The 12416-nt window shown below is 40.5% G+C and overlaps 4 protein-coding genes across 4 annotated transcripts; 1 reads left to right on the top strand and 3 right to left on the bottom strand.

The window, feature by feature from the left end:
• Nucleotides 1–651: 651 nt before the first annotated feature.
• BCR41DRAFT_371291 (hypothetical protein) lies at nt 652–1188 on the bottom strand (the record flags this gene model as incomplete). The annotated part of the gene is made up of 3 exons (XM_022026589.1): nt 652–732; nt 832–962; nt 1050–1188. The coding sequence occupies 3 exons, from the start codon at nt 1186–1188 to the stop codon at nt 652–654; spliced, it is 351 nt and encodes a 116-aa protein (XP_021880551.1).
• Nucleotides 1189–2402: 1214 nt separating this feature from the next.
• On the bottom strand, nt 2403–4541 carry BCR41DRAFT_371290 (hypothetical protein; the record flags this gene model as incomplete). Its single annotated transcript, XM_022026588.1, has 6 exons — nt 2403–2598; nt 2895–3065; nt 3253–3359; nt 3458–3499; nt 4328–4427; nt 4516–4541. The coding sequence occupies 6 exons, from the start codon at nt 4539–4541 to the stop codon at nt 2403–2405; spliced, it is 642 nt and encodes a 213-aa protein (XP_021880550.1).
• A 636-nt stretch (nt 4542–5177) lies between these two features.
• BCR41DRAFT_387012 (hypothetical protein) lies at nt 5178–5985 on the top strand. Its single transcript, XM_022027853.1, has 3 exons — nt 5178–5581; nt 5621–5704; nt 5749–5985. Exons 1-3 carry the CDS (start codon nt 5433–5435, stop codon nt 5918–5920), a joined length of 405 nt encoding a protein of 134 aa, XP_021880549.1. The 5' UTR covers nt 5178–5432; the 3' UTR covers nt 5921–5985.
• A 447-nt stretch (nt 5986–6432) lies between these two features.
• BCR41DRAFT_387011 (hypothetical protein) lies at nt 6433–8040 on the bottom strand (the record flags this gene model as incomplete). Its single annotated transcript, XM_022027852.1, has 6 exons — nt 7898–8040; nt 7474–7852; nt 7252–7451; nt 6967–7194; nt 6699–6787; nt 6433–6519 (listed from the first exon to the last, which is right to left on the bottom strand). Exons 1-6 carry the CDS (start codon nt 7995–7997, stop codon nt 6433–6435), a joined length of 1083 nt encoding a protein of 360 aa, XP_021880548.1. The 5' UTR covers nt 7998–8040.
• Nucleotides 8041–12416: the final 4376 nt, after the last annotated feature.

Raw genomic sequence — 12416 nt, 5'->3', positions numbered from 1 at the left:
TAAAGTCAAATCTCATTGAGCTAAATACCAGAAGTACAGTTATCCAAAGGATAAAGAAACGATCCAAAGCACGATGGGGATGCTTATCAGGGTGTCTATAAAGCCAAAAAAAAAAAAAAAAAAAAAAATGCGAAATGGGAGTGAGAGAGAAAGGATGTCAAAGCAAGGCCCTCTATTAGCTAACTATACTTTCGATATGCTGATGACGAACATGATCATTACAAAAAACATGGCCCGTCCATAACCCTTGTCAAACTTAAAAGGCAAATGAACAAAGTGGTTCATTCCATTCCAAAGGAGGTTAATGCGCCTGTTCACACAGGCAAGCGAGCAGCTGCATGGTGTGAAAAGAAAGGTATCTAAAAAAAAATTATTTGACCAACTAACTCTTCCCATCAGGAAGTGGTTGCTGCTTTACAAGAGGGATGAGGTAACTTGTTGTTCGGTAATTTTAGATGGTTCATTAGTTCAAGGAACAAGAGGGTTGAAGCTGTTATAGCAGCCAAAGGAGGTGGCAAATTAAGCTTGCCAGACGTGATTAAATTAAAATAATAATGCTCAAATACTCATCGGAGGGCACTTTATGTTGTGGTAGCGGAAACTTTAATAAGGTTGTGTTTACTACTCTGATCTTTGGGAGTCAGGTCTATTTTATGAGACGAAAAAGGTCCAAAGTGAGCCCTTTGCGGCACTTGCGGCGATCACTGGCGGGAGCGGGGAAGCATCGATGTACTTTGGCAAAAAAAAAAAAAAAAAAGTATACAACAAGAAACATTAGAAAAAAGAGTGTGTAAACCGATAACGAAGTCAAATTATAGATCCTTGTCTTACGAATGCATGAGTAATCCTGACGGTCCAACCTGCCTTGATGACAAACAAGTAGCCCTGGTGACCAGAAAGGAGCCAAACGTCCTTTTCGACACCAGTATCCTTGTCTCTGATCGTGAATTCTAGTTCATAATCTAACACGAGTAACAATACAATTATTTTTATGAGGAAAAAAAAAAAAACTTTAAGGAGACGTGAGACACTGATATACTGGCTATTACCTTGATAGATTTCATTAAAGGTCGGGCGAGCATCATTAACAACCACTCCTTGAACATTAATTGTATCCACTTGGTCAGTGGAAAGACGGGTCCTGAGGGAGTCTAAAGGTGTGCATGTCCATGCGTTGCTGCGATGCATTTTTTTTTTTTTTTTTTTTGCCTTTTGAGTGCAAAGATTAAAGATCTTTTTGATAAATAAATAATGGGTCATTGAAGCCTTTTTATACGCAGGAAGGCTGGCGTGTTTCCTTGTTCAGAAACGATGCATATCTCTAATAGAAGTATCTGAGAATGGCTTGCACATAGATTCGCTACAAGCTATCCAGCCTTGAAAACATAAATTAAAAGGCTTAATAGTAAGCACAACATTTGGTATAGAATCTAAGAATGGGTTAGTAGACGTCACTACTGTGAAGAAGATCTTTCGAATGTGTTAACAGCCATTGTCCTCATATACTGCTGCCGTAGACCATCTCAATATTGTCTATTTTCTAGAGCCTAGAATATCTCAGGCTACTAAGGTTATAGAGCATACAAAAGCGTTGATTATTCAGACAGCTGGCAAACTATAGCCTCTTGGGTATTTTGGAAGTAAGAGAAGGTCGGCCAGTATGCATATCGGGAAAGGAAAAAAGCCCAGCGAATGTGTTTTCTAAGTGAGGCACACATGCTAATACCATAGCAGCGGGTATGAAAAATCCAGTGATGCAATGCTAGTTCAAAAAGAAAAAAAGGTCAACGAGAGGTAGCGAACATAGATGAATTCAATTGCTAGCGTCCTACGTCAGCTATGAAAGGACGAGAACATGTCGTGAATCTAGAGACAATTATAGTGTTAGGGCTAGAGCTTTCAGTGCACCCTCAATCAAACGGACAAATGGACACAGCATAAACTATAACTCAACTTTTGATTATGTAACAAAGCAGGATCGACATGAAGCTTATTTGGCTCTACATAATATAACAAGATAATCACGCGTAAAAAGCTAAGCCCTATTGTAGTTTAACATAAAAGAAGGTTTGTTTATTGGAACTAGCCAAAGAGGCCATGCCCTGGTGATCTTTGGACCTGCTCATTGTGGATGATATTCGGATTGGCGGGGAAATAAAGCTTGTCAGGTTGAGGAATTTTATTTGTATGTATGATCAATATCAACCAACAACCTTCAAAATAACGCGACACGAATCCCTGTGTAACACAGTGGTAGAGGAAAAAGCCCGTCTACTGGGGACCTTTTCTCGTGATGCAATGGGTGCTTAATCCGAAAGAATTACATTTCATCTTTCACCGGCGCTAGACTATCTTGTATTGCCGGGAAAGAGAGGTTTACCGGCCTGGACATTCACGGCCCCTTAAAGGAGACGGTTTGAATGGTGTGTGACTGACTCATGATTTTCAATGATAGTTATTCTATCACTTTGTGAGTTACTTCTACTCGTCACAATGTCAGAATATCGATATTTTACTGAGCTAAGCCTGAAATTAGCTCGCGGAAGCGCTAATGGATCCATTATACAGCAACCAAGAAGGCGTAGAATGTTGAAGTGACTAACTACTAGAAACGAAAACGGCGTGAGAAAAGAAGACCTCCATCATTTATACGGGTATGACTCGATGATGTCTTCAACTGCTCTTTAAACTATCCTGAATCAATGGCAGCTTGAGTACCTTAAGCTCCATAATGATTTTACTTATATGGCGCTGCAGGGTACCCATGGGACGACTACAGCCTCAAGTCGTACGTAGGGCATGCATGGAATTACAGCAGAGACGAGCCTTCCTTTCTTGACCTTACATTGATGCTTGCTTGCCGCTGTCGCTCGATAGGATCATTAATTTCTTACGTCTGTAATGGGGTCCAAAGTCTGTAGGAAATGCTAGGGAAGTTAACAATATGGACATATAAACGACCAACTTTCATTTGTTTCTTCAGCAGAGCAGTTGGAGGCAATGTCCCACTTTTCTTTTTTGCTATTAGGGTTTGCTGAATTATATTTCTGGCATTACATAAGAGACTATTAAGATATTGTTAGTAGTTCCTTTATATATCCATATGTATGCAATATTATTGATATATACTTGCGTTTGCATTGGTACCACATTGTGTAAGTTCTTTGAAGTTAGAAAATCCTTTCATAATTGATTAGGAGAAGTGTGCTTGTGAGAGTTAGAAATGATAGTAATCTAAACTGGGAGCAATACCGTGCTGCTGTGTTTATGGTATCGGAAATTTGTGACCCAAGGCCCACAGGGTCCGTAAAAATGGAGTTGAGAATCGCGCTATAAACCACAGAGGGAAATTGATCATCCTATCCCTTCTAACAAGCATACTCTAAGGTATTTGTTCCTTACTACAGGAGGCCCGGCTTGGTTGATAAGGGCGACTTGAAGCGTTCTCAGTATTTACCTGTACTCCCACTTCCTGTCCTTGTAGTAATTCTGCCTTGTTCTAAAACAAAGAGAGCTTTAATGTAACATAACTCATAGCACCCTCAACTCAATGTCGCTTCCTCCGGTTCTTATTGGGTATTTGCCACAGTATATAAATATTCCACCCCACAAATATAAATGAGCTGTATGAGTAACCAACCGTTGATTGAGTCAACAGGCACGGCACCCAATCTATGGGCTGCAGGAATGTGCACAATAAATGAGTGCGAACATGTGTACAGTATGCGAGCAAACAAGAGTAGAACGCGCTCAAACAATTATATACTTCTGTTGTCTAAAAAATTTGGCGGTTCATACGTCTTGGCAATCAAGGAACGGGACGAGAAATTTTTTCCTTTTTTATTAGTGACACGAACATGCACAAGGACCGTTGAGCAAACAGTTGAAGTTTCTTTGCTTTCTGTACATGTAGAAGCATAAGGCATCTCACTGTGCAAGTAAAACTCTTTTTTTTTTTTTTTTTTTTTTTTTTCCTGGATAATTCGAATCAAATGGGAACCAAAATACAAGCATTTTCCAAATGAACCTCCAAAAGAAATGAATAGACTTCATTTTGGTAGCCACTCCACAATCATGCAGACACCAATCCTCGCCTTCGCTACGACCATAGCAAATCCGTAGGAAAGGGACCCAAACGCGTCGATATTTTTTTTATCTCGCTTCTGTTGTTGTAATTTCGTAAGTCATGCCTTTCTGTATGCAATTCACGCACACATCAAAAATTTGCCCTCTCTCTCTCGCTCACAAGTTCACCGCCCAGCAAGAAGAGAGTGATTAAATAGCTTTCACTCTAAGCAGTAAGTACAATCAATAATGCCACTCCTACCTCCTCCATTGATGCCGGTACTTGTGAGTCAACGAATGTCTCTGCTTTAACGCAAATGTACGGAGCTTTTAAAACAAAGAGCGGCATCTGAATACATTCTCTAATAAAAAAAGAAGAAAGACTTTTCTTTTGTTGTTGCTATGACAAGGATTTAATCAACTTCTGTTTCAAAACCGGTTCCTACATACCGAGCCAGAACTGTCCATGTATCCATTGGTGAAAAGTTTTTGGCAGAAAAGAAGATGGAGAGTAGAATAAGTGAGAATATGATGTAGGTCGACATACCACACCCATGGGGTATTTATTGAAGTTTTTATCGTATTCATCAGAGCATATCAAAAGCATAGCTACATCTGTGTACGAGTAACATAGACAGAGTGTATCCAAGGTAAATGCTTCCTGGCAGATGTATCTAAGAAAAAGTAAAAGATGTACGTCCATTAATACAAGATGTGTGTCCATAAGCACAAGTATTTTCTTTAATCTTTTATGCGATGGGGTTTTTGTAAAGTATGCAACAACTGTTCCTGTCTATGCAAAATTATAGTTTACTGTTTTTTTTCAACCAGAGTTACGTATTTAGTCTTGAATATTGCTCAGGTAAAGCATTAGATTTTCTAACAAGGCAAGAGCCGACCGTGGCTCGTTTTAATAAACTATGATTTTTCTAGGCTCGTCACCAGCCTGAGGACGAAGTTCATGTGCACATGCATGTACTGAAAGGCAAATCTGGCTTGCTCTTGCGGACACTTCTCTCTCAGGCTGGGACCAAAGTTGACATTTTGGCTGGAGGTCTCTTTTTTAAATTTGAAAAAATTCCCAAGTCGGACACACTGCGGGAAAGGCTCTCTTTTTTCTGCCATTCTCGCCGCAGAAAATGGCTTTTTTTTTTTTTCTAAGTCCAGACTAGAATATTGATTTGATTGAGAACGAACGAGGAATGAGAAAAAAGGATGGTATACTTCGCGTAAAAAGAGTCATCATGCTCTAATTAATCAATTAATTACCTTTAATTAAGATAGTGTGCTTAATAAGGTCAGAGAGATGGAAACGAGAATTGTTGAGTAGATTCAAATGTTAGAATAATAAAATGTTAGACTAATAGATGGCAATGCAGATGATGGGGCAAGAGATGATTGGTAAAAATGAGGCTAGTGATTTGGGTGTGTGTGTAGGACCGATTAAAAAGCGCCATCCCGTTTGTCAAAAGGGTAAGCGGATAGCGATGGCTTCGTTCATAAAGGATGAACGATTGTAAAAAATACTCAATAGATATGGTATTTTCATTACAAGACAAAATTCCTTTCACTTGATTGACATTCGACTCTTTTCTTCATGCTTGAACCTCGGCGATCCTCCTGCATATGCGGTATTGATGTGAGTTTTTATGACATACTGTCCCGCATGTTTTAAATATCTAGGTGTTGCTTTAACATTCTGACCATTGTTGATAACGAGCTTCTGAATCTTAAGCTTGACGTGTATGCCGCCTGGGACCATGAAACAGAGGAATGTGATATTGTCACTTTTCTCCGAAGTTTGATCGGTTTCTCTTCAAGCAGGATCCAGTATTATTATCGATTATCTCCTTGAATGATGATTGCTTGATCGGATGTTCCTCTGATGTGACCTGGAATGGCTTGTCGGGCCCCAACACAAAACCAATGGGTAGAAAGATAGGAATAGACAGTAGAAACAACTTGCTACTTACTTAAGAAAATTCCGATAATGCAGCTGCGGCAATCAGCTTGGTGTGTTCACTTCTCCTTGCTCAGGTTTGTTGAATAGCGATATTTAATTTATCTATTAGTGTTATATTACAAAATGTGTCTGTGCCATTGTCATAAACAATGGCCACTTTTTCCTTGGTCTCTAATCCCTGCCTGACCTATTGGCTTGTCGTCCTCCGCATGCACCTTTTCTTTTATTTGATCCGCTGGGTTTGCTCAGCTCTCTCTTATTTTCCATAGCTTGAGCTTTATCGACAATTCTCTTTGATGTGCTCCTTGCCCGTGGTTCTTTGGGCTTGCTTCCTTCTCCCTCATCCTCCACAACTCGAGTCAATTCTGACTTCCTGAGGGATTCCCTTGCACTTTCAAGGAAGTTCAACAAGCTAATATTGAGCACATCGTTTCTATTCGTTTGTCTTTGATGACAGGGGCTTCTATGACTTTAGCTACTGAATAATCACCCTGTTCGTGATAAGACAACATAATAAGACAACATGATAAGGCAATGTGATAAATAAGGCCTAAACAACAGGAACAAGAATATGTCATTCGAGCAAAAACCGGGTAGAGAGGACGGTGATGAGAGATGTTCCTTGATGCAATTATGGCAAGTTGTATTGTGGGCATCCCTAATTCTTGACCTTATCGCCGATTTTTGACTGTACGGAAACAGGATAGTATTTACCCTCCGATTCTAATACAAAGACGATATCTGGTCCAGACGGGTTCTCTTTTGGAAACAAAAAAAAGCGAGATTAACTTGAATTCATGTATTGAGTCTTTATTACAGTGAGTATCCAAGAATTCGTTCGTTGTTATAATTCTGGAAGATTGAAGTTAACAAAGCGGGACTGAAATACTCAAAATGTGTGCCCTTTGTGCCAGACATAGGGGCGTCTAGCAACACACTATTAACCAATTTAACCAATCCAGGGTCATCCACTTCAAATAAGTTAAATGCTATTGGCTCAACGACAATCGTAAACTCCTTCTTCCTTTGATTAACGACAATTCGAGCAAACGAAGCCTCGACCGGAACAGGCTCATTGTACTCCAATATCAAGTCTTTACTATATAGTAATCTATTCTTTACGGCTCGACCGAAGGTTTCCCTGATGTCGGCACTGGTTTTAATTGCTGCATCCCCTTTGTTAATACGCTTCAGAATCCTAGATTACTCATGGCATAGGTTACCAGATTCTTTATATCCTGGATCAGTGAGCGACCACACCAGGCCCTTGATTTCTTGCTTCCAAAGGCCTGCATCGGCACGCCCAATGACGTTCTCTATTATAGTGATCATTGGACGGAGACGACCATAGGACCAAGCATATAGCATTTCGATTGCTTGATCATTAAAATGGCCTCTCAGCTTTGATGCAGAGCTTGAGAAACTTATTTCTCCAAATATCGTACAAGTGTCTTGAAGTATGTCCGGAATTTTGCTTGATTATCCCATCTAGGAAACGGTACTGCACTCTTGAATCTCGAGTCATCGAGAACTTCTCGATATTCCTTGAAGCTTTGCCAGTTCTCTTAACCCAAGCAAGATCATAAATACAAAAGCCTATCCCGCAAGGAACTATGCAAATTCGTGGTAAATCCTCTGATAAACTCTCCAATCCATGAAAGAATGCTGATAGTATTGGTCGCTTAGTGTTGTCGTTATTAATACACTGGTATTTAGCCTCCCCTCTCCATATCCTGCGTCTCGTCAAAATAACCAAAAACATAGAGTTGCTTTGATGCCGCTCCGAAAGGACCCGATTAGATTGTCGAACCAATCTTGCAGGAGCTTGTCAAGGCAATTAAAGCCAACTCCACCAAGTAATTCTGCTACTTTTGTGAAGAGCGCTAGGAATAAATCTGTCCTGGATGGAACCGAGTTTCCTCAATGAACTTCTCCAAGGACTTGTGGACACACTTGCAATAGCATCCATTGGCTAGGCGTCATTCTACCTTCGGACAAGTAAAAAGGGTAAATTGATGAGTATCAAATATAAAACATAAAGGCATTTTTGCTTACGTTCTTCAAGGGGCATACGAAAACCAAACTGCGATTAACCGCCTATGAACGCAAGACACAGAACTTTTGGTGAGATTATAAGTAAGCGTGGATATCCCAGACATCAAGGACCTTTTCCTCCTAATCTCCCATCCATTTAGCATAGCTCCCAAGGTAATTGATGTGAGAGGGAATGATTCTGGCGAGATTGATGCCCTCAACAGCATGTAGCATTAATATACCGAGAACTATTAATATACTGACGACACAATCCAATGTTGTATCACATTTTACCGGTCAAGCGCGTGGCAGCCTTGGCCAAATTCTTGATGTTTTTTTATTCCATGTCCCTGGACGCCTAGAGATTCAAGACGCGCCGCCTTCACATACTGACACTATTGGCCGAACATACAACAAATATGATCTCATTGATCACAGGTTGCCATCCCGTGTACGCACCATGGGGCTAAAACGACATTTATGTCTTTAGAGCGGAGCTGTCATCCTAGCTCCTGGTTAAACGTTCTGGCGCCTTGGATGATGATAATTGATGGGTCTTTCGCAAGTGGCAAGCATCCAGATGACAAAGCATACGAGAAAGGACAATTTCCTATGCCAGCTGTCCTGGTGATAATAATATGGTTTTGGGTCTCATCATCAGACTCTCACTGGGTTCTCCACAGGATTCTTCAACTCTATCCGTTTTTACAAAACTCTTTGATAATAGTATCACAAAAATCTGCCCTTTCTTGCACACAAGATCGCATGATGATCACAGGCTTTATAAAGTTCTATATGCCCCAGTAGAAGGGAGGACGGATTAAACCGCTCTATCTATTCGTCTAAAAGGTAAGTGGATAATGATGGCTTCATTTATAAAGGATGAACCATTGTAAAAAATCCTCAAGGAACAGGTATAATGCTTTTCTTTTACAGGACAAATTTTCATCCACTTGATTGGTATTCGATTTAATTCTTCAGATTCGTACCGGCTGATCCTCCTGAATATGCAGCTTCGATGTCGATTTTTATGACACGCTGTCTTACATGTTTCAAGTATCCAGGTATTGCCTTGGCATCCTGACTATCGTTAATAACAAACTTCTGAACCTTAAAATTATCATATATGTAACCTGGTACCACAAAATAGAGGAAAATGGTATCATCACTTCCCTTCAACTTTGATCGGTTTCCCTTCGAGCAGGGTCCGGTAATATAATCAATTATCTCCTTGAATGGTGCTTGCTTGATCGGATGTTCCTCTGATACTGCGACCTGAAATAGCTTGTTGGGTCCCAATGCAAAATCAATGCACGGGAATTTAGAATGTGCTGGTACAAACAACTTGCCAGCTGCTTGAGTGAGCCCTGATAATTCCTCTGAAGTCCGGATAAACACCTCTTCTGGAATTGCTGGAAAATCAAGAAATCCTGTTTCGCCTGACTGGAGATCCCTAAAGGGAAATCTAATATCACCACGTCGAAATAAGTGATGAGCATAGACTTCAAATACCGGGCCTTTAGCTATATCCTCTCCGCCTTTGACAAGGTTCGCCAACACATCGACCCAAGTGTTATCTTTTAATTTCTCCATAATCTGTGATTCGACCCAACGAGATGCCCACACCAGGTAGAAGTCGAGATGGTCAGAAGTGGGGACTCTATGGAGTAAACGACCACTAAATGCACTCGCATCTTTTCCTCGTGCAAAGAGGCTTACAAGATCTGCTGGATTCTGGAGTGATTTAATGGCCTCATTGACGCGGGAAAACGCAGAGTCTCTAGCACTCTCAATATTTTCTTGATTCATGGATAGTGAATAGGCTGGGGTCTGTAGGACATGTCTTGGTACTCCCCCCAAGTCGTAAAAAAGCTCCTCCAAAAATTCTTCATCCACTAGATGATAATACTCTACATTGGCTCCACATTCTTTAAGCTCGTCCAAACTCCAGAGTGACATGTGATAGTAGCTAAAGCGTGCAGTTTCCTTGGCGAATTCACCGTACTGCTCATTGAGAGTTTTTGGTGATGCCGCAAATATCGTCCTGGCTTGATCTGGTAGAGGTTTCTCACTACTATCAACTAAGTACCACGTTTCAGGCCGAGCAAGGAAATCTCGGAATGTTTTTATATCCCCAGAACGTCGGCAAGTTGTTCCTCCATAAACATGACATTCGGTACCCTGCTTCTCTTGGAAAATAATAATCGGTGGATTTTCCTCATCGTGTTCGGCAAGGAGGCGGATGGCAAAATAGACCAGAAAGGCTGACTTGCCAATTCCAGGTGTTCCAGTGACAAACATTCGGTTCAAACCAGTTTTATGAGGGGTACTTAACCTGGATGTAATATGGTCATAAAGCTCTTTATATTCTTTTCTGATATAAAGATGCCTTGTTCTGGCAACAGGGAAGATACAACCCTCAGGGGCAGTCAATATTTTGGAATCCTTGATACCACCAGAATTTCGGAGCTCGCGAGCCACGCTAATAATGCCTTTGTAAGGATCATCTACTGGTAGCCCCCCCATGTACGAAAGCACCTTGACCCTCTCTTTCGAGTTGAGAGGCGAGACGGTAGGTTCACCATTCACTATCCCTTTCGTTGCAAGCCCTGCTTCTCTAATCGCATCCATAAGATCACCAGAGTGGCCTGTGTTTCCCATGCTTGGACGAGCTTTTTTAGAGGGTGACTCTGATAAAAGAGATAAAGTGATCAAAATTAATATTTTTGATTTATTGCACATCACTCTAAAATGATCAATAACCAGGTTCTCAGCCAAAAACACTCACCAGAAACTCCATCTTGTTTTCTTTTCTGAGCTAAGTATCAAAAGCAAATAATTAGAAAGAACGTTGAGTTATCAAGGCACAAACCAAATGGTGATATCATGCACATGGCCGTTTAAGATATAAACCAAGCTTCATCAGCTGAAAATATCAACAATCAGTCCATCAAGAGCCAAAGATATACCTCGCTGTGGTGGCTTGACAAAAACATGGATAGTTTCCTCTGGAAGTTTGGAATTAAATATGTCCCCAAGCTTCCTTGACGCGGGTGCGAGAGCCTCTTTCGACTCGATTTCTGACTCTACCACAGTCTTGTCTTCGTCAGGGATGGAAACCTTGTAGAGGGTGAGTTGGTCAGCGTCGATATCCTTAAATGCATTGGCTTTCTTTGCTTTGATGACCTCCTTGAGTATCCCGACCGATTTATCGGAGGAAATCCCTACTGGGAACGACGTTGCTTCTCCCTCAACAACGCAGTTCAGCTGCAGCAGCAGTGGGATGGCGCGCTTTTTTCGTTGTGGGTGCTGGTTTACTCTTTTTCGTTTATTGAGTGTGGAGACATCTTCAGGCTTATTTGCAGCCATGTTTTTTTGTGCTTGGCTCCCTGTGGAATTATTTGCAGCCATGTTTTTTTGTGTTGAGCTCCTTGTGGTGGCCATTGAAAATTAAGATGAGTGGGACTGAGTGTGAGTGTGGTTGAAATGCAGGGAGAATGATGGTTAAATAGGCAAAGGTTTATTCTCTACTCTTACCCGTGGTCACTGTATGAAAACAAAAATGAAAAAATGTGTAAGACAAAAAAAAAGGAAAGGAAAGGAAAAGAAAGGAAAGGCAATGAATGAAGGCTTAGAATAAATGAAAAAGGAAGAGAAGAAGATGTGTGAAGGGAGCAAAAATGGAGGGAAATAAGAAAAAAGTGAAAAAAGGATAAAGGAAGAAAAGGAAGAGGAAGAAAGGATAAATTTGTTCTTTTATTTCAAGGTTGGGCTGTGTGTGAGAAAACTTTTTTTCTTGATGCCATGCGATTAAAGATTAAATTGGTCCCTAAGTGTGACGTAACATGTATTGTTTTAATACATCATCTCACCTCTGTTTTCACCACACATTCATCCCACTATGAACATGTCTAACACCTCATTCCAAGAACAAGGAGCTGTTACTGATGCTCCTATCAATGATGTTCTCGCCATCAATCAAATTGAAAAGATATTGATTGGTGGATTTGAAGATATTCTAAGTGTTCAAACACGAATAATATTATATATAATAATAATTTTTGTATCAATGCTTTTCTTGATGATATCTAAGCAAAATTATGCTTTAGAGAAAAGCCCTTGACGCGTCAAACTCTAGTAAGGATAGAGAGGATGACAGTGAAGAAAGAGAAGATGGCGATAATGATCAAGTAGATATCCTGGCTGGCCATGAATTTGATTTCAAAGCAAGTGTTGCAATTACATTAGTTGCCCCATAAAGTCTAGTTCATTGCTTGAGAGTATATAATAAAGAAAAAGCTGGACATTTGTACGTTAACTCTAGTCTTTGAAGACGCACGTATTGAGAATGGAC

The sequence above is a fragment of the Lobosporangium transversale genome, assembly GCF_002105155.1.
Source record: "Lobosporangium transversale strain NRRL 3116 chromosome Unknown BCR41scaffold_22, whole genome shotgun sequence".
Lineage (NCBI taxonomy): Eukaryota > Fungi > Mortierellomycota > Mortierellomycetes > Mortierellales > Mortierellaceae > Lobosporangium > Lobosporangium transversale.
This window is presented reverse-complemented; position numbering and strand designations above follow the sequence as displayed.

Coding starts and splice junctions, on each gene's coding strand:
- BCR41DRAFT_387012 (XM_022027853.1), top strand. CDS start 5,433: ATGGCAATGCAGATGATGGGGCAAGAGATGATTGGTAAAAATGAGGCT. Junction 5,582..5,620: donor TTCATAAAGGATGAACGATT/GTAAAAAATACT, acceptor TTTCATTACAAG/ACAAAATTCCTTTCACTTGA. Junction 5,705..5,748: donor CCTGCATATGCGGTATTGAT/GTGAGTTTTTAT, acceptor TTAAATATCTAG/GTGTTGCTTTAACATTCTGA.